Below are 21124 nucleotides of genomic sequence, written 5' to 3'. Positions count from 1 at the left end.
GGCCGACCTACCGCGGAGCGTGCGGTTCCTGGGGAGGCTGGCGGTCTTCTCACCACGTCTCGGCGAGCCTCCTCCCTCACGGGGGGAGCCGCCACCAGCAACCCGTTGCTTTACGACATCAGATCAGACGAGACGACCCGCTGAATTTAAGCATATTACTAAGCGGAGGAAAAGAAACTAACAAGGATTCCCCCAGTAGCGGCGAGCGAAGAGGGAAGAGCCCAGCGCAGAATCCCCGCCCACGGTGGGCGCGGGAAATGTGGCGTACAGGAGACGGCTGTCGATCGGGGGCCTGAGTACTTCTGATAGAGGCTCAGCCCGTGGACGGTGTGAGGCCGGTAGCGGCCCCCGTCGCCCCGGGGCAACGTCTCCTCGGAGTCGGGTTGTTTGCGAATGCAGCCCAAAGCTGGTGGTAAACTCCATCTAAGGCTAAATACCGACATGAGACCGATAGCGGACAAGTACCGTGAGGGCAAGTTGAAAAGAACTTTGAAGAGAGAGTTCAACAGGGCGTGAAACCGTTAAGAGGTAAACTGGTGGGGTCCGCGCAGTCTGCCCGGAGGACTCAACCCGGCGGCGGGCCGGCCGCCCGGGGCCGGGGATCTCCCTTCGGGGGACCCCGCCGTGCCCTCGCCGGGCGCACTTTCTCCGCGGCGGTGCGTCGCGACCGGCTCTGGGTCAGGTTCGCAGCCTGGAGAGGCTCCGTCTCCAGTCCGGGTCGACCCGCCGCGAGGCTGCGAGGACAGGCCAACCATACTCCGCCTTCCCTGTGTGAGCGGGTACCCACTCACACAGGGGAAGGTCCAGGGAGCCCAAGGCCTCACGGCACACTGCCTTTCTGCTAAGTATATTTTCCTGGATATTTGGGATGTTCTCAAGCATGCCTAAAGGTACCAGAATCAATTGAAAACCCTTTTGTATCAATGTTTAGGGAGGTTTAGTGGTACTCTTTCTTATATGCCTATTGACCGGTCTATTTCTCATAAAAAGTGCTTGTTTAAGATAAGGCTAAAAATGACCACCTCAGAATGAAATACTATGGGTAAATTATACATTTCCTGAATCCTTAGGGTCATGTCAGTATTCCAGTTGTTGTGTTTTGTGTCTCTCATGTTTCTTGATACCACAGAACTAAAAGAAAAGATATGGTTTAGGCGGAAATTGTGAGAAAAAAAGGTTATTAAAGGTTTGAAGAGCTCCAGTGACCACTGTACTTATCATACATAGTCACCAAAGGGCTTGAATGAAATCTCAAAGTGTCCCCTTAAAAATGATACCAAACATAAAATATAAAACATTGTAATATGTCCTGAACGTGAGCCAATACCAAGATATGCACATGTGTCTAAAATGCCATTTTTCAATGGGGGGTGGTAACTTTAGCAGCTGATGACCCCAATTTAGCTGGGCCTCAGGAAGGTCTATCATACAAAAATAATATCTAGGGATGTATAGGAATAAAAAAAATCCCAACTAGAATTTGCCATCCCAGGTGGTACCGATATGTGAGATTTTGGGGTTTGGCCCAAGGACTATATGGAATGGCCTGATAGTGACTACATGCTGCTCCCTACTGGACAGAGTGCAAACTACTCTTGCTGTTTCATTTCATTCTTGACAGTATTTCAGCATCATATGGTGTATTGTGCAGCCTTACACAACAATGTCTCAAAGTAAAATACACAAACCAACTTAGAAAAATACATCATGGTATCTGAACTCCACTTTTTAAACGTTAAGCTGTTTCAGCAGGTGTTATGCACACTGCATTGTCAATAACTGCAAATAAGCGTAATGGTGAACATTCTTTACCCCCTATAATAAACAACCTAAGTTGTTCTGTGAAAAATAAAGCATACTAGTTGAATTCACACAATTCATTTGCTTTGTTTTGGCATTCGTTGTATGTTCGCATAAAAGGAATTTGACTGTTCCACGGATCTTTCCTCTTCAAAGAATCAATACAGTCATGTAAGCCCTAATAACCGGTGATAGAGACATCTTATTTTACACAAATAAAGGACAACTGGCTACTGTTTTACAGGCCGTCGGTGAAGACTATGTGTGGTTTGACCAAGGAGAGGATGGGGTCCCTAGGGGCCCCAGCAAGACAGTAAGCTTCATCCACCATAAGACCCCCGGCTCGCAAGGTCCTCAGTGCCCTTGCACACGTGTCCCTGGAGCCCCACACTGTTACCAAACTGGTGCTGACAGGGCTGTCTTCCAAACCAAACTTCTTCCTCATCTCGCCAATTAGAGTGGCAAACCTCATAGTGGAGTCCTGGTGAGGAAGAGAAGGTAAAGGATTTGTTAACTGGAGGTAGAGGTATGAGGAATTTCAGGAAAGTCATGACAGATTGATATGAAACTACATTTTCATTTATCAAGTCATTAATTCTCTTATGACATGCATAATGATCACATTCAACCAGCCAAATCTTGGTCAATCTGAACTCTGCCTGTTAAGTGTGTCAATGCAAAAAGCCAATAGGTATTAGGCCATGAATTTTGATCCATAAGTCACTTTGTCCTGAGAACAAAGATTTAATAGTAAATAATTCTGATATTATTGGAGATTACTCTTTGTTATAAATATTTCTGCTGGGACCTCTTCACCCAGGACAGTTACTCCGGTAAAAGAGCAGACGTGGACTCCAGAATTACTTTGTTTGTCTTTATGTAAAGATTTGCAGCAGTACATGGGAATGGCAGATTGAGTGATGGATGATGATATGAATAGCAAAGGACTGTATTGAGTGGTAGTTCTGTAAACAGAATGAAATAACAAATGTACAATTATTTCAACTGGAAATAATTATCACAATAAATGAATTAGCTACATCACTAATAATGTACAGCATGTATATGAATTAACATTTAGTTAAGATGTACAAACAATTCACAGGGTAATGAAATGACTTTACAATAATAGAATAGCCACTGACCACAACTAGCTGGCCAGGCTAGCTTAAATTAGCATGTGAGCTAACCAACTCAGCAGCACAGAAATGCACACACATATGGCCTCAGAAACGTCATGTACCCTACACAACATTCTCTACACATACATAGCAGCATTAAACATTAATACAAGTTGTGCAATACAGTAGTAACTTACTCTTCATGAACGCACTCATACAAATAAAGGGACGTGAGACGCTGCGGACCGTCTCAACGTGAGTTCAATGTAAACACTGAGGACCCCAACACTCGCAGGGCTACCTAAAAGCCTGACTGAAGTGGAAAACTTAGCTGCCCAAAATGGTGCCTGAACAAAACAAACGTAACATGAAACTCAAGACAAAAGAGAAGGGAATTTATAACAGCCGCCCCCTGAATAGCATGGCTATGAAGTAAAGACAAATAAATTCCTCAAGGTGGTACCTCAGTCCTTGTGTCAGAATTGTCCTTAAAAACGTCTGGCAATAGAACCAGGTATGCTACTGGTCGCAGGTAAGTGCTGGTGAGTAGGTCTAGAGTGTAGGTTACTTGTGGCAGGAAGGCGTCCCGCCGCCCAATCAGGAGCCTGTGCAGTGTCACATGATTCATCTCTGGTTTCGCATCCCTGAGCAGCTGTACCTCTTCTGGAAAGCAGTCCACTCGACTGGCCTTTGGCAGGGGAACTGCATTGTATCTGAGGTTAGACTGAAGTGAGGAGGGTTCAGCTGCCGCCCCGTGAAGGAACTGCTGGGTTACTTTGGCCAGGACTGTGCAGCCTTTGGACTGCGTGACGTCTGGTATTTGAGGTGCCAGACTTATCTGTGTGAGGCCGCTGAAGATATTTTGTTTAAGCTCATCTTCTGGCTCTGTGGAGGTGGTAAGTGATGGCCATTTGTCAGGCATATCACGAGGGAGTGGTGATCCGTGGAGCCACCGATTCGGTGCCGCTAGCTCCGGCAGGGTCTTGCCGCGGGTCTGCGCGTTGGCTTTGTCCTTTAGCAGCTGTCTCTCTGTACTGCAGAGCCTGAGCATAACTGCTTTGGGAGCTGCTCTCACTAATGCCACATCCTTAATGCGGAGCAGAGTGGTGGCATTCCGGAGTGTATCGCTGTCCTTCACCCCGTTGGTGCATGCTTCGGGGGTGCTCATAGTCTCCTGGTCTGAACAGGACTGTAATGCTAGCGGGTCACGTTCACACTGAAGCTGTGTGAGACCTTCATCATGTTGGTGGAGGTCGTCTTGTGCTGGCTTGAGTGATGTGAAGTAGCAGGAAGTAGCATGAGGTGGGAGACCATCCGGACCCTGGATTGCCCAGCCGAGCGCTGTACGAACAGCTACGGGTCCACCTCTGGAGCTGAACCTGACAGGCTCCTTGGCTGTGATCAGGTGGGAACAATCTGCCCCGATAAGCAGTAGCGGCTGCACGTTACTGAAGTTCTGCAGCTGGAGGCCTCGCAGGTGACGGTGACGCTGTTGGAGTGAAGTAACCGGGTAGGATTGCTCTGACAAGGCCAGTCGACCTGCGGTGAAGGCGCCTTTAACCGGGTACTGTTTTGAAGGCTGAATCGGGGAGGCCACATTGAAGTTGACCGACGCACCAGTGAGGCAAGCCACGTCTTGGCGGATGGTGCGCAGAGAGAGGGTCTCAGCTTTGCCTCTAAGTCCCAGGCGTTGGACTGCAGCTGGCAGTATTATTGTGCGCTCAGCCCCATCGTCTAGGATTGCGTATGTGTGCAGTGACTTTCTTCCATGGCTTATGAGGATTGGCACCACTTTGAGGTACACCTTCCCCCCTTGCTGGGAGTTGGTGAGTGAGGCACGATCCTTTGGTGTGATGAGGTAGACATGGGGACCTGGCTTGGCTATGGCATGGAGAACTCTGAGGTGAACCTCCTGGCATTCACTGCATGCTTTCTTTAGGGTGCAGGCGTCTTGCTCGTGGTTGGTGCGACCGCACTTACGACAACGATTGCCGTCTGTTATCCACTTCTCAACCTCTTCTGGTGAGTGCTGGCCGATGTTTGGACACTCTGAGAGGTAGTGCTCGGTGCTCTTACAGAACAGACACATTCTCTTGGACCACTGTTGCTTAGCCTCTGACCTGAATGTCTCTGAAGGTTGATTGCTGTCCGATTCCAGCTCATCAGCACCGTGGTAAACTGAGACAGGCCGGTTGTGAGGCCTGTGTGTGGGAACCTGCTTGTCTCTCTTGGGGGGTTGTGGCACATCAATCCGATGGCGCTGTGCCATTTTTGCAGATAAACGTTGAGCTTCAGCTTTCGCCTTGAGCCATTCTGAGAGGTCTCGGAGGTTGTACGGGTTTAGGCTGCTTGTGTTCAGGCGACCTTGAGCTTGTAGATGCTCCACGAAGCTGTCCCTCGATTGGTTGGGGAGCTTACTCAGGAGCCGATCGACATGGCCGGTCGACATCACTTCCATCCCGTTAGGCCCTTCCAGCGACGTCAACATTGCTACTAGCAGTTCGATACTAAGGGCAAAGCTCTGGAAGGCACTGGAGTCTCCTGCTTTGAGATCAGGAGAGCTCAGGATGGCTGCAATCTCGCTTTGTGCGAGTTGATGTGGCTGCCCATATTGCCGCTGTAAGGCCTGTATGGCGGCGGTGTAGGGCTGTGCATAATGCCTGCAGGACTGGGCTATTAGCCTGGCTTCATCCAGAACCAGGTGCTCCATGAGCACACGGTACTTGTAATGTTCAGAGAGTTCAGTGTGGGGGTTGAGTAGATGGTCCAGCGCCATCTTCAGGTCAGTGAATTCTCTTTCACTATCATGCACCAGGTTGGGGAGTTGCGGTATGGGAACTGGCTGCCTGTGGGGCTGGAAGTCGTATGGCGTCTGTGGTGGCATATAAAAGGGTTGAGAAACATACTGGACCGGTTGATATGGCACTGGGCCAGGTGTTGGAGCAGGATGGATTTGATAGGCTAGCTGACTGGCATATTGGACTGGCAGGACTGCTACAGGCTGGGTCGGTGCTGACCCTGGTGTTGAAGACAGTTGCTGGTAGGCTCGCTGAGTTACTAGAGCTGGCTGGGGCTGAAGGACAGGAGCAGGATAGGGCTGATGATAGTCATATTGGACTTGCTGGGCTGATACAGGTTGGAACGGTACTGAGCCATATGCTGGAGACACGTGCTGATAGGCTGGCTGAGCTGGCAGGGTAAATGCTGATTGGGACGGTACCGGGCCATATGCTGGAGACACCTGCTGATAGGTCGCCTGTGTTACTGGAGCAGGCTGGTGCTGATACACCGATTGAGACTGGTAGCTCTGTTGGCACACAGGCATTTGATACGCTGGCTGTGCAGATATGACTGGTGAAGACTGGTGCGCTGGTTGCAGGGCCGCTGCCGGTAGGTGTGGTGCAGGTGCTGCTACCCAGGTAGATGGTTGGTACTGTACAGGCATAGCTGCTGGGTGCTGGCTTACTGTCTGAAGGGCATGTGCAGCAGGTGACTGTGGCATGGCTAGGGTGAGCTGATGCTGCTGAAGCGTCGCTGCTGGGTGCTGACCTACTGGCGCGAGGGCAGGAGCAGCGGGTGACTGATGTGCGGGGTGCAGCGCCGTTGCTGTCTGGTATACTGATTGTGCGGGCAGAGTTGCCGCGTAGTGACTTGCTGGATGTGCAGGTGTTATTGGCATAGGCTGATATAGAGTCTGTGTGCCCGCCATGGCACTACCGCGCGTGATGTCTGCAGTTGGTGACACAGGCTGGTTCGGCTGGTAAGCAGGCTGGTACCCTGGAGCTGTCGACATTGACTGACCCATGTGCCCCACAGATTGCATTGTCTGGTAGTTAGACTGCGCCATGACCATACTCGTTGTGGTGGGGGGTGGCGATGTAGGTGCTGCTCTGAGTAGTGGTACAAAGGTCATTGTAGGCGGTGGGGACTGAGCCAACATGTGGCTCTGTTGACTTTGGCTTGACATTGAGGCTGTTGTTGCTTGGGGGTAACCAGGGCTGCTAGTATTAAAGCTGTGTTCGGTTAGGCTCTGACTGTAGCAGCTCTGTTCTGAGGGGGCTGGTGATTGGAGTCTCTCATGCCTGTTCTGCAGGCTAGACATGTTAATAGCACATGATGCCATGTTCCATTCACCTGTCCTATTGACTGCTCCTACTGTAGATGGACAGGTAGATGGCCCGGGCGCGGTGTGTAGCTGGTCACCTGTAGCTGCAAACTCGGTCTGCAGGCTGAGTGACCGCAGCTGCTGTACGCTGGCCTTCATGCTGTCGTCTTTAGAAGAGGCAGTATTAGGCATGAGGGACTGTGGCAAGCTAACCTTATAGGCTTGCAGGTGTGCTGGAAACTGTCGCAGTCTTCCCTGTAGTTGTGCTGCATCTCCGGCTGCTGTTAATGTTCTCTGGGAGTCCATGGTACCGTCGTGGATAAAGATAATCCGGCTCGAAGGACCAATATTGGAGATTACTCTTTGTTATAAATATTTCTGCTGGGACCTCTTCACCCAGGACAGTTACTCCGGTAAAAGAGCAGACGTGGACTCCAGAATTACTTTGTTTGTCTTTATGTAAAGATTTGCAGCAGTACATGGGAATGGCAGATTGAGTGATGGATGATGATATGAATAGCAAAGGACTGTATTGAGTGGTAGTTCTGTAAACAGAATGAAATAACAAATGTACAATTATTTCAACTGGAAATAATTATCACAATAAATGAATTAGCTACATCACTAATAATGTACAGCATGTATATGAATTAACATTTAGTTAAGATGTACAAACAATTCACAGGGTAATGAAATGACTTTACAATAATAGAATAGCCACTGACCACAACTAGCTGGCCAGGCTAGCTTAAATTAGCATGTGAGCTAACCAACTCAGCAGCACAGAAATGCACACACATATGGCCTCAGAAACGTCATGTACCCTACACAACATTCTCTACACATACATAGCAGCATTAAACATTAATACAAGTTGTGCAATACAGTAGTAACTTACTCTTCATGAACGCACTCATACAAATAAAGGGACGTGAGACGCTGCGGACCGTCTCAACGTGAGTTCAATGTAAACACTGAGGACCCCAACACTCGCAGGGCTACCTAAAAGCCTGACTGAAGTGGAAAACTTAGCTGCCCAAAATGGTGCCTGAACAAAACAAACGTAACATGAAACTCAAGACAAAAGAGAAGGGAATTTATAACAGATATAATACACAGGATAAAGTGTGTAACCCCTGAGCAACAAATACCTAGAATTTCAAGATTCAAAGATGTTTCCTTCAACATTACTGAGAACCATAAGGTTGGTAAGAAAGAACAACAGTAAACTATACCGTACCCTGGCAGCGTTGAAGTCATGGAGCTTTGCCTCGCTAAAGCCTTGTTGAGGGGGTAAGTCTTCATCTGAGAAACCAACGGCATCTCCCGAGAGCAGCACTCTGAGTTGGTCTGAGGAATGGTCCGCTGTGTGTTGGTACAGCAACGCAGAAACAATGCCTATCCAATTTGACAAACTGCAGCCGTAAGTTTAATATATACACACTCCACCGCACGAGAGCTTAACTTGCCGAAAAGCAGTGATCTTCAAGCTAACAATGCGTTGTTAGCTTGAAGATCAGTTCATTTCGGTAATCAACACCATTCTACTAGGGAGTGTAAATTAGGCTTTAAAGGGATACTTAACCCCCAAATTATCACTTTGTTCAAATAATTAATCATCATGTGTTGCCTTGAATACATCACAATGAATAAGCCAAAGGCAGGTCTTCAATTCCAGGTGTGCGACACAGTAGTGCATGAGGATTTTTACAGCAATGTATTATTTAGCATTATTTTAGAAACAAGTGTGTGTTTAGGACATGCTGATTATGTGGCAGGAGTCGCAGGACACTTGAATTCTATACAGCATGAGTCATTTTTTGTAGGATTTGATTACATATTGCTGTTGTTAAAAAATAATCTCCAAGCAAGAAAATGCCACCGATTTTTAAAATCTCCATTCTCTGTAAGGATATGTTAAATAAAAAGGTATTAATCAGGTATTCAAGGCAGCACAGTGTGAATAGCCTAATTTAAATGCGAATTATACTTTTTGGGTGAAGCATCTCTTTATAGGCAATTTTATTAAACATTTGTCAAACAGAAAAAAATATTATATAACAATATGAGAGGGAGAGATAAAGTCCCTGCTACAATCTAGAAACAAACAGTGTTGCAAGTTGAAATCATGTGATCACATTCCACTGTGAACACGACTGCAACTAATAGAGCTTTTACCCAGCACCATAGAACGGCTAATAACCAGTCCATTTGATTTTCCATTTGCAGTTTGGCACTAAACGATTTCAACCGTGTCCAGTTGTAATTACGAGGGTAATGGCGCAGGTATTCAATGATTGGTTTTAGGCCCCGTGGTGGGACAGCACTAATGATCTGAGAATCAACACATAAAAGTATGTCTCCAAATGTATGTCTGAATATTTACAGCTGGTAGAGTGGGTAGACAGTGGAGGAGAGACAATAACACATTTCCAAATCCACAACTATTCAAAGAAGACTACAGCTGTTGTCACCTACAGACACTCAATAGCATGTTATCACATGGATGGTTGATTAGTCTATTCAGGTAAATAGCGGTTTTGTATGAAATACATAATATGTGGATCGTTACTCAGAAAAGCACCTCCATTCCTTGGCATATAAAATTTTGTATCCGTAATGGCCATATTAAGCCCGATCAATTTCCAATCATTAGTATATTTTACTGCCATATGGATTATCCAGAACTCTAATCAGATATTGCAGTTTAGAGTGTTACCGAATGACCAAGTTAGATTTGATAATAAGTTTTGGGTGATCTGATCAGGACTACTTAGTTTAACGTATATGCCCGCGTCACTGTTTCGCTTGACAAAAATAACAAATTATCAACCAAAAGTGTCATGGACACTTTTCAGTTTATTGCCAGACACTTATTGCTGAGGTATGTGGGTTGAGACTAATCTCTCTCTCTCTCTCTCTCCATCTCTGGGGGACTGTCACACACACTCGTATTTTTGTCATTAAGAAAAACAAGAAACATAGTCTCGAAGTCTAGACTGACTTCTTTCATGGTTCTGTAAATCTCATCCTACATGACATTACTTTTTTTTAGCTTTATGTACAATTGCCTGTTAACTTCTGTAGAGAAGTTAGTATGCTTAGACTACTTTGAAGTCACAGTCATTTTCAAAAGGACGTCTTATTCCTGACTCCCGAATTCCCCTTGGGATCAATAAAGTTCCTATCCATCTATCTAGGTCCACTGTAGTGGAAACACAAATGATAACCTTTCACACAACTCTGTCACAGAATGGAGCGGAATGGACTAATTTGGAAATTATAGAAAAGAGCTATAAAGGCTTAAAGTTTGTACTAAATCTAATGAGGAAAAGGAAAACTGAGGTTAAACCCCACAGGTCAGAGATCAATCACAACGAATAACAGTGGTGGACAAAGTACTAACTCAACGCCAGTACCCCAGTACAAAGTATAGATACTACTGGTCAAATATTACTCAACTACAAGTGAACGTTTCCCTGTCAAATTTGTAAATGCTTTCAAAATTAGTCAAGCATTCAGAAGTACAAATTACATTTTGTTTTTAATATCAATACATTGCTGTATTAAAAGTTTGACATTTTCTCCCCAAAAATGCAAAGTAAAGTAAAATATCAATAATAGCAAGAACAGCAGATCTACAAGCTCATCACACGTTGCGATGTGACGCACTGTGAGCTTGTAGTTCTGCTATTTTCACTATAATTGAAATTGGGCTCATGTGGTTCATTCATTATGTACTTCACTTCCTAGAAATGTAGTGGAGTCAAAACTCAAAACTACAATATTTGTCTTTGAAATGTAGTATCACATTCACAAAAGTAACGTTTAGTACTCAAGTAAACATACTTCGTTACTGTCCGCCACACTGATGAATTACATTTCAGTATGGATAAATAACACCTACACACCTCTTTGTAATGCCGTCGACACATCTGCTGTGTCTGTGGACAGGAACAGGTTGACTCTATTTGATAGCAGAGTCTCTATGGTGTCCTCTTTGCTGCAGAAACAAAATCTGCCAATCTCAAGACCTGAGAAGTGAGAGATGTGTTGGACATGCAAGTGATCAGCCAAAATGGTTTAATGCTTTATACTCCAGTAGTAGAGTAAATGTACAGTACAGACCAATGAGAAATTAAAAATGGGTGCCAATAATTCTTTATACAACTGACTGGTCTGAAGATATACTCATCAAATACCATAATGCTTGGTGCTGGCAATGATCCGTGATTGATTCTCCTCCTCACTGTCATTGGAAAGCATGATGACATCAAACAGCTGTGTTTCCCGGGAATTCTTGTCCAACAGTTTCTTATTTACATTTTGTAGTGCCTTAGGAATAGTTGGAAAGAAATATAGCTCTCAGTGTAGTCATATAATTATAATAAATACATGCTTATCAAATGCGATCTCTCAGATGAAACTGACAATATACCATTCATAAGCTATCGTGTACGTTCCTCATAACAGTCACACAACAATGCATAGATTATTTTGTCTTAAGATCATGTAAGGTGGGAAAACAGGTTCTGAAACAGAGAAACAGGCTCACTTGAACGAGAGGGAAGGCAGCACCCTTTCCAAAAGGTTCAGTGCTGCTCTGAATGTTTTGGTTTGACCAGATTGCATGTGAAGTAACTGCAATAACCACAGCATTATCCACATCTCTCTGTAGAAGAGGAAGGTTGAGAAAGGTGATTGTGAACTTTTTTTTTTTTTACTTAAGTAAAAGTATCAATACTGCAATGTAGAAATACATTGCAAGTAAAAGTCTGGAATTAGAATTTTACTTCAGTAAAAGTACAAAAGTATTGGCATAAAAATATACTTAAAGTACCAAAAGGGGCTGAAGTGGGTAATGTATGTTTTGTAAAAAATAATCAAAATCTACTAGTAACTAAAGTTTTCAAATAATTGTAGTGGAGTAAAAGTAGCACAACATTTGCCTCTGAGATGTAGTGGAGTAGAAGTAAAAGTACTGAAAATGGAAACACTCCAGTAAAGTAAAAATCGCTCAAAACTGTACTTGAGTAAATGTACATAGTTACTTTACACCACTGGTCCCAGTCAGGACAGTCTTACCTGGTCTACATCGGTATTTCGCACCATTGAAACCATATTGACTGTTTCTCTCTGGTTAGTTGTAGTCTGTCAGGAAGTAGTCTCGCGTAGCCAGACCCCACAGAAAATGAAAAACAGCGACCTCTGCTTTTCTGGTCGGAATCTGTTCTTGAGAGATTAGTCAGGAAGCCGCTGGAAAGAACTGGTCAAAACAATGACATAATACGATTAGAGGCAGACCAGGACTTTATCTAAACACACGATCTGAGCTTGACTTAAAGGCATCGCTATTGTTAGAAGAACTGTCTGACTTCTAAACGATTCATTTCTAGCCTCACTGTCAAACTTACTTGTAAACGGATGTTTCTGAATTGAAGTTCCGGGTGTTACGCCGAAATTGGTGACCTATCGAATACTGAGTCACAGACCACTGCGGTAAGTATGGTGAGTGGTTGGTGCAGTGATGAGAAGAGGTATTCGCATATTTTACTTTAGTAAAAGTGTCAATACTGCAATGTAGAAACACTCTGTTACAACAAGTAAAAGTCTGGTAATCAAAATTAACTTGAGTTAAAGTTCAAAAGTATTGGCATCATCAAAAGACTTAAAGTACCAAACGTAGAAAGTATCATTATGTAGAATGTCCCATTTCACAAGTTTTCAAATGTATACAAATCTTTTGAAAATGGCAGATCTGCAAGCCTACGCCAAGTTGTCAAGATTACAAAAAGCTGAACATGCTTTTTTATTCTCCTTTTGCATTAGATAAATGATAAATAAATAATCTTTACTGTTAATCATGAATCCCATTCACATAAGCATGAGATTCACATAAAATAACAATGATGCCAGATGATTTCATATTTTCTTGTCATGAACATGTCCTGTCTACAAGCTCAAAATGTGCTGCCATGCCATGGTGGTGCAGGAGCCTCGACCAGTTCCCCTGTCTGTTCATTACATTCACAACATAAAGTCATCCATAACCTCTAGGTCACTGGTTACCAAACTTTTTAGCTCCAGAGCCCAAAAGGGAAATTTGATGTCTTCCCAAGACCCAAACTAGTGACAATAGTTGATCTACAAGCTCACAACGCGTGGCGATGTGAACTTCTTAAACATTTGTTTTATAATGGAATGTCTTTCATTTAAAACAATATGTGTACTGTGTATATATACATGTGTGTGTGTGTGTGTGTGTGTGTGTGTGTGTGTGTGTGTGTGTGTGTGTGTGTGTGTGTGTGTGTGTGTGTGTGTGTGTATATATATATATATATATATATATATATATATATATATATATATATATATATATATATATATATATATATATATATATATATATATATATATATATATATATATATATATATATATATATATATCACAACCCACAAAAATGGATCCGTGACCCACAAATAGGTCCCGACCCACTGTTTGGGAAACACTGAACCTAGGTGACCTAAGTGCACAGTGATTTCAGTTAGAGCAAACATACTTAAGAGACTCTCAAATCCTTCTTTGGGCCTGCAGACTCCACACATAATGGGGAATGTAGATACAAATGTAGAAAAATAAACTGAATAACAGATGCTGAGTCACAAAACTTTCCATGGGCAAACTTTATTAAATATCAATTGAGTTTTCAAGTTTGATTGTGTTTAGTCTATTATAATTCACAAGTGGCTCACAAGATGGCGTAGAAAAAATACAAAAAGTAAAAAAAAGAATTGAGGTAAACAGCTTTGCAGTCTCATGGTTAAAACATAGGTTAAACCTTTACATTCACGCTTTCAGCCCTTTTAAAACTTTGGTTTAGAAGCTTGGAAAACAAAATTAAATGACATCGAAGGACATTCTTAGTTGAAGGTGATAGGGTGGGGTTGGCTGTTATACAAAATTTAAATACATGTGTAACAATTTTTCTTTTAGAGATTATTAAATGGAATGGAGGGTGTGTTTTGTCACCTGGTACGCCTATTACGTAGACAGAGACGATTGGTTGAGACTTCTCAAGTTCTCTGTAGCTTGTTTTCATAATAGATTTGTGGCAGCATTTTAAAGTTGGCTGTCTGACACCTCTAACTTTTTTCCACACTACAGTGATTGATTTTATTGATGTGCTTTCTTGACGTAACAGCATCTCTTCCTTTGACAAGTACTCAATGGAATGAATAAATGTGTGGCATTAAGACTTAATGTATATTTAAGTCTCACAACCCTTTTAACAACTGTCATTGGACATAAATGACATATTCTTAACTCACGGCAACACCCTTTTACTGGGAAATCTGTAATTTTAGTTGATTAATATTTTCACAACTCTTTCAACAAGTTCACCAAAAATGACATTATTTACCAGCGTCAATACATTTTTCACTTTCAAAATACGACATTTTAGTTGTGTGAAGAAGTAGCATTAACCATTAACACAACACGAGGCAGATGTTTTCAGGGGCAAAGAAACACCATAGGATTTTTTACACTGTACCATCCTAGGCCTGGGCTAAATCCAAAGTAGGTTTCTACTCATTTTCCAGGGCTTTCTGCTGAATGTTGTGCAAAAACTTAGGGCTGTTGCTAGCCTTGTGTTCATGTTTGGCACATTTAACAGGGTTAAGGTGACCCAAGGCCAAACTACTTTGAATGTAGAATGTGTAATGTCTTGCCAAAGTCCCCAGAGAAACGTGGCATTTTAACATTGCATATTTCTTTTGTTTGAGTCTGTTGGTAAATCTAGCCTATCTACATTCCACCAAGCAGCAATTTCAATTAAATATCAGTGATATTGTGATCCCTTGCTGCCTGTCATGAAATCCACTGTGTATTCTTTTTCTAGTATAGCACCATAATTTCCATATTTATGAAAACATGTACTATATTCAATGTTCAGGGTTCAGGGTTCCCACTCCTTTTCACCACTTTTCCATGACATGTTGCCACATTTCTGTGACTGTATTTTGTATTTATGAGTCACAACTGCTATAATAATGGAAACATATTGGCTAAAACTTAAAGAATAACAAATTATATCTGATGGTGTAAGATAACTCATAAGCAATGATAAGCTAACAGCACCTGGCAGAAAAGTTGGTAACAGTAACAGCACCATCCATACATCCGCTGACTGGCTGGTTGGTTCAGATAAGTAGGCTATATGTAATGAATGATCATTAATAATTAATATAATTAATAATTAGCCATGATCCAGGATTTTATTGACTGTGGGAACCCTTAACACTTAATTCATAATTATATGAGAGTGCCACATTTCTCTTGCCATTTTATGCAACCAATGCAACTCTCGCTCTCTCTCTCTCCCATAGAGAGAATATCTCGTACGACAGTGTTCTAGAAGAGACAGGTGCTGTATATGGTGACTTTCTGGCTGATCTCCTCCAGCAGCTCCTTTACGGCCTTCTCCAGCTCCACAAGCTGGTCAGCCTTCTCCTCCATGGTCCTCTGGTTGTCCTCATAGGACTTCTCCAGATCTGAACCAAACAGAACACAGAGTGATTAGAAGGACAATGTACACAGTAATATCTTGAGTGTTTGTTCAAGTCTTTATAGGGTGCCTTATAGGGTCCAGTTTGACACTACTTAAGGAAGTGAGTCCTGAACCAGCAGTATCATAGCAACAATGCATTGTGTGGATGGCCGTAACCTAAATTAACCATACTTTCACGTACTTGTCCAGTACATTGAAATTGTATGAATTTATTATTATTGATTTTATTTTTCTGTGTGTCACTGGTACACCCCTTTCCCACCCAAAACAACAACAACAACAAACAAACAACAAAAAATAAAAAATAAAATCCTTTTGACAGATATGTACAAATATATGGTAATGTGCAGTGTATGTTTCTTTTAATTATTATTGCCTAACCGTAATGAAATGTAATGAATTAAAACCAGGCCTAAATGGCTTCATTCCTTTGTACTGTAGCCATCTAGTAGGTACCTTGCCCAGCGGCACCAATAACCTAAATCCAGGTATACGGTTAAAATGGTTGTGTTTAGGCATTGTGTTTGGTGTGGTTAAGCACATGGCAAAAAAATCCTGGGGGTTAGCCCGCAGTCAGCCAATGACATTGTGTGACCTCAAACTCCCAGGCTCCATGCTTGTAGACATTGAGGTAACAGGGCAGGATAATAACATGACCTCAGTGAGAGAGAGAGGGTGAGACGTGAGTAATGTATGTTACCTTTAAGCAGCTTTAGCTTGTCACTGGCCTGTAGCAGCAGATCCTTGGCTTCTTGCTGCAGAGCCTCAGCTCTCTTCTTGGCATCAGCCAGGCCCCCTGCCTTCTGGGAGATCAAGTCTTCTGCAGTTGTGTATTTATCTTTGAGGTCTGTATCCAGGTCCTGTATATGAATACATGAAAAAGAATGAAGAACTGATTACAAAACAAATTTGTTCAATGGCACTTTAGCTTAGATTATGATCATTATTATTATTATTCTCATACAATGCAAATTTAGAATGACAAAGCCTGACAATGACAAAGCAGGTGGAACCTTTTTGTCCGCCTGACAACACCACTGCAGTCTCAACAATATACAACAAATACTCCCACAGACCTTTTTGATTTTCGCAGCCACCTTGGTGATGTTTTTTGCGTCTTGTTGGGTTTGCTCCACACTCAGCGAGGTGTTCTGGGCGTTCTCTCTCAGCAGTGACACATCTTGCTCCAGCCTCAGTAGCCTCTGGGTGGCGTTATTCAACTTGAATTCAGAATCCGCTGTCTCAGACTCCACCTATACACAACAGAGAGGTACAGGATAGTTAAACGGTCATACTGCCGGTCTGGCACGTCTATCTCATTTTGGGGCGGCCGTAGCTGAATGGTTAGAGAGGCCCTCTGGGAAACAGAAGGTCCCCGGGTCGGGTGCCGGCTATGTGTCCCTGAGCAAGACATTTATTTAACCCCTATGTGCTGCCCCTGAGCACTCATTATAATCATCTGAGCAGCCATCAGCTGGGTGAAGCTTAAAGTGAATTTCCCCCTCAGGACTAACAAAGGTCTCCCTCCCTTTCCCTCGGCTCTAGGGTTTAAGTGCTTAATGTTCAATGATTCCACAGTCTGCTGACGCTTTTAAGAGACAACTAAAGACCCTTTTTAACAAAGCATTCGTTTAGCTTTAGTGTTTGACCTCCTAGTTCTTATGCTCACGTGATTTAAATGTTTTTCTTTTCTCTCCATAGACCTTTTTCTTAGATGTAATATTTGTTGCAAATATTTTTACCCTGTATTGTAGCACTTTGAGCTTTGTTTTAAATGTAAAGTGCAATATAAAATGTTTTATCATTATCGCTGTAGTAGTAGTAGTATGGGGAGGTTGACAATGAAGACAGTGAAATAGTGAAAAAAAAAGTATAGTATCCACTCACAGAGGAAAGAAGATTGTTGGTGTCCTTGATGTCTGCGGTGGCCTGTTGGATGGCCTCGCTGGCGGTCGCCTGGGCCTTCTGAGCCTCATCCAACGCTTGCTTCACCAGCTCTGCCATGTCCCTGACATCAGTCGCCTCTTTACTGTGGGAGAGACACAGACATAGATGGTTGTAGCCTGATTATGTCGTCTGATGGATCAATAAAAATAATAAAGGGCGACTTTGCAGATTTTTTACCCGATTGCTATTGTTCTGCTCTGAAGGTGCTGTCAAAATGCTACCAGCCTATGCAAAATTCACATGGGCTGCGCTGGCAGCTTTGTCAATGAACTGTCAATGATTCAACATAGTTTGTGTGTATTATGTGTCTGTGAGTGCATCTTTGGGTATTTACAAGCATGGCTGTGAGTGTGTATCCATTATTTAGTGTGTATCACTTTAGTGTGCATCGCATTTCACTGTCTTCATGTGTTGATCATTCACCCTAACCCCATTCTGAGTATAGCATCTGCTACAAAATATAACCTAGCCAACAAAATAATTCCAAAATTACCTGGCTTTGCGTGCCTGCACCAGCAAGCTCTCAGCCCTCTGTATGTCATCAGCACTCTGGTTGAGTATGTTCTCCACGTGGCCCAGGTCTCCTACCCTCTCCCTGATCTCGTCTGTCAGGTTCTGCAGCTGGGCTGGCGTGGTGGGCATCTGCATGGCCAGAACTTCATTGGCCACGGTCTCAATACTCTCCAAGTCAGCTGCGTCCTCTAGAGGGCGCCACAGGACAAAGTCACAGTTCATTAGACTACTCTTCTGAACCACAGAGGGTCATTGAGGTGATTTGAAGGGAGTCTCAGTTCAAATGGGGAGACGATTACTGATTTTGAGTAAAGTCTCATGTTCAGTAGATGATAAAACACAATGAGAAATGAGGTAACAGCTACATAAAGTCATCAAATGTGGATAGACTAAGACATAGCTGATGTCTAAGAACTATTACAATACAACAATCAACAGCACCCACACACTACACAGGTAGGTTTGACAGTAGAATATTCTGGGGGGGAAGCCAAACTTCTATTAATAAATGGAGATTAAGGAGACTACAGTTATTCAAAGTTATTATTTACCAATGTAAGCCAATCTACAGCAGCAACTAAGTAAGTAATTACCTCATTTAAACAGATGCAATATTTTAATTTCCCAGGTAAATCATTAGGAATGATTTTCAAGATTTCAAGAAAAACACTGCAATTACATGTGATCTGGAACATATTAAACCATATGAAACCAAGCACACCTATTCTGGGCATGTCATAATAGGGGAACCAGCTAAAAAAAAAACGATCTACAAAAAAGGATCGCTTTGTGAGCTTGTAGATTGGCTATTTTTGGTAAAGAGATTTGGTGTATAGTGAAAAAGGAGCGGACCACATATAGACCCCTGTGGGATCCCAGTCAACTAAGTATATAGGGTTTTAGTGGTAAAGAACAACAGTAGATAAAGCCAAAAATCAACCTCTTAATTATCAGGAACACAGACAAGCAACCAACGGTAAGGAGCTCACAGGCCAGAGTGAAGTGCCCTATACTGTATGTAACAAGACATTTATGTGAAGATAGAGGGTCTAAGTGGTTAAGAACTCATTGTGTGTGGAGAATAAAGTTTCTATTCTCTGTTTAAATTGTGTGAGTCTATTGCAAACGTACGTGTGAGGAAGTCTCGGATCTGTTTGATGAGGTTGCGGAGTTCCTCGTTGCTCTGATCTACCCGCTGCTTGGTCTGGTTGGTCTTCAGCAGCACCTCCTGGGCACTCAGCTTAGCCTCGTCAGCCTTCACCTTGGCCTCCGACACCTGCACACATAAAGCATCCACTGTAATTAGTGATGAATACCAATGATGCATTTTCATAGAGAGTGTGAAAGACTTCATGAACCTTAAAGGTAGGGTAAGTGATATTTTTGAGTTAAAACAAAAAGTATTTTGTTAAAAGGTTAAAGCACTATATTCTGATAGAAATCATTGCTATAGAGTGTTTGTTCAGTAACAGGAGTCTCCCTGTCTCTCCAGCTCTTTAATAAACAGAGAATACATTTTCTGGTAGGTGTCAAAATCTCAGCCAATCAGGAGAAAGTACACATTTTAAGCTTCATTTTTATAGAGTTCCAGTTCCAATTTTGCCTGCTCATTTCTTAGTGTCATCACTTCCAATTTCACTTGTTTAATCTATATCCTGATTGAGTTCTCTATCCTGATTGGATAAAATTGTAAATGAAACTGAAACTGAAACGAAAATGCATTTTCTGTTTTATAAAGAGCTGGAGAGACAAGGAGACTCCTTTTACTGAACAAACACTCTATAGCAATGAGTACTATCAGAATATAGAGCTATTTAACACTTATTTTAACCAAAGAAAATCACTTACCCTACCTTTAATGTTATTTATTTAAATCAATGTATTAATTCATGCTATATTTTTTCTTCTTGGATTGTGGAGTTGATAGTTTTTCATGGGACAGTCTATTCAAAAACACACAAAGCCTCCATTGTTTCTATGAGCAAAGAAATTAACTAGCTTGAACAGCAAAAATGAACAATAAAAAATGTAGAAATTGATGTTGATGCACAGGTTCTTTTTTTCATATATATGAATGAAACTAAAAACTTTAAATTAAAAGAACTTTCAGATAAAACAAGAAAGCAAAGGCTAAACACTGTGAAGCACAGTCTCAGGTTGTGTTCAATTTCTCACCATCTTTGAGAGCTTCTCCACTTCCTCCATGGCAGAGACGATCTCCTGGTCAAAGTCTGTGGCCTTCTGCCATGCGTTGTGGGCCAGGGTGACGAGACCATCGCATCCCTCACCACCACACTTCCTCTTTCCTTCAGAATCCACGCAGCTCAGGCCACCACACGGAGAATCGGAACAGGCCTCCAGGCCCGCTGGACTGCCACATGTCTGGAAAACAGAGAACAGACTAAGCGTTACACTACATTACTTCAAGAGGTCACAAATATAATTACACAAGCACTCAGTGGTGCGAATTGTAATAACTGTCATCAGTCTTTTTGTTTGTTTGACTGTCAGAGCGATATGATGTTTTAATCAGATGCGGCTCAAACTTGACATAAAAGTTGTTTTATATGGCATAAGTTTTTATTATGTAAGCGTTTCAGAAGTCATATTAAAAAGATAAGATAACATAACATAATTTCTTTGCCTCACACTTTTTGATACATATATTATCGCTTTCCATTTCAAATTTCAATTTAATACATAGAGGAATCCCCCTGAATTTCTCATGAATACCTTTCTGTCTCAGAAATATGTATTATGCTGTGTCACCTTTTCACTGAGTTGTGACAGGTCCAGGGTCTCCAGCTCTCCAGCTAGATCATCCAGTCTTTTAGCATGCTCCTTGTGTCTCCTGAGAAACTCTTCTTTGGTGTTGTTCATCTTGTCCTCTGTGGCTTGCCGTAGGGTGGCAGAGCTCTCCACAGGGCTTCCAGTATCAGTGGTGGAGGCGTTGGCACGGGCCTCTGCAGCCTCAGATTGACGGTAGTATTTGGTCACGCTGTCTGTTGCTCCTGAGAACAGACCAAAGCAGACATGCATACATGATTTCTAAAGCCTGATTTATAC

General features: G+C 42.7%; 2 protein-coding genes across 2 annotated transcripts in view; both read right to left on the bottom strand.

Annotated features, from left to right (window-relative positions):
• Nucleotides 1-682: 682 nt before the first annotated feature.
• On the bottom strand, nucleotides 683-12262 carry LOC311047328 (cytosolic 5'-nucleotidase 1A). The gene is made up of 6 exons (XM_084060013.1): nucleotides 12112-12262; nucleotides 11582-11698; nucleotides 11229-11361; nucleotides 10938-11060; nucleotides 8267-8424; nucleotides 683-2281 (listed from the first exon to the last, which is right to left on the bottom strand). The coding sequence occupies exons 1-6, from the start codon at nucleotides 12145-12147 to the stop codon at nucleotides 2039-2041; spliced, it is 810 nt and encodes a 269-aa protein (XP_083916139.1). The 5' UTR covers nucleotides 12148-12262; the 3' UTR covers nucleotides 683-2038.
• Nucleotides 12263-13694: 1432 nt separating this feature from the next.
• The window catches only part of lamb1a (laminin, beta 1a), a 38607-nt gene continuing 31177 nt past the window's right edge, over nucleotides 13695-21124 (bottom strand). The window contains exons 26-33 of the mRNA XM_084059723.1: nucleotides 20828-21069; nucleotides 20234-20440; nucleotides 19190-19334; nucleotides 18039-18246; nucleotides 17486-17627; nucleotides 16675-16851; nucleotides 16299-16458; nucleotides 13695-15581 (exon numbers count right to left, since the gene is read on the bottom strand). Coding sequence (XP_083915849.1) covers nucleotides 15442-15581; nucleotides 16299-16458; nucleotides 16675-16851; nucleotides 17486-17627; nucleotides 18039-18246; nucleotides 19190-19334; nucleotides 20234-20440; nucleotides 20828-21069 — 1421 coding nt within the window. The 3' untranslated portion in view covers nucleotides 13695-15441. The remainder of the gene's footprint in view (nucleotides 15582-16298; nucleotides 16459-16674; nucleotides 16852-17485; nucleotides 17628-18038; nucleotides 18247-19189; nucleotides 19335-20233; nucleotides 20441-20827; nucleotides 21070-21124) is intronic.

Source organism: Gymnoscopelus microlampas (genome assembly GCF_963454915.1).
Source record: "Gymnoscopelus microlampas genome assembly, chromosome: 6".
NCBI lineage: Eukaryota > Metazoa > Chordata > Actinopteri > Myctophiformes > Myctophidae > Gymnoscopelus > Gymnoscopelus microlampas.
The sequence above is the reverse complement of the archived record's forward strand: the minus strand, read 5'-3'. Positions and strand labels throughout refer to the sequence as shown.

Coding starts and splice junctions, on each gene's coding strand:
- LOC311047328 (XM_084060013.1), bottom strand. CDS start 12,147: ATGGTTTCAATGGTGCGAAATACCGATGTAGACCAG. Junction 11,699..12,111: donor GAAATACCGATGTAGACCAG/GTAAGACTGTCC, acceptor CCTCTTCTACAG/AGAGATGTGGATAATGCTGT. Junction 2,282..8,266: donor ATGACTTCAACGCTGCCAGG/GTACGGTATAGT, acceptor CTTCCTCACCAG/GACTCCACTATGAGGTTTGC.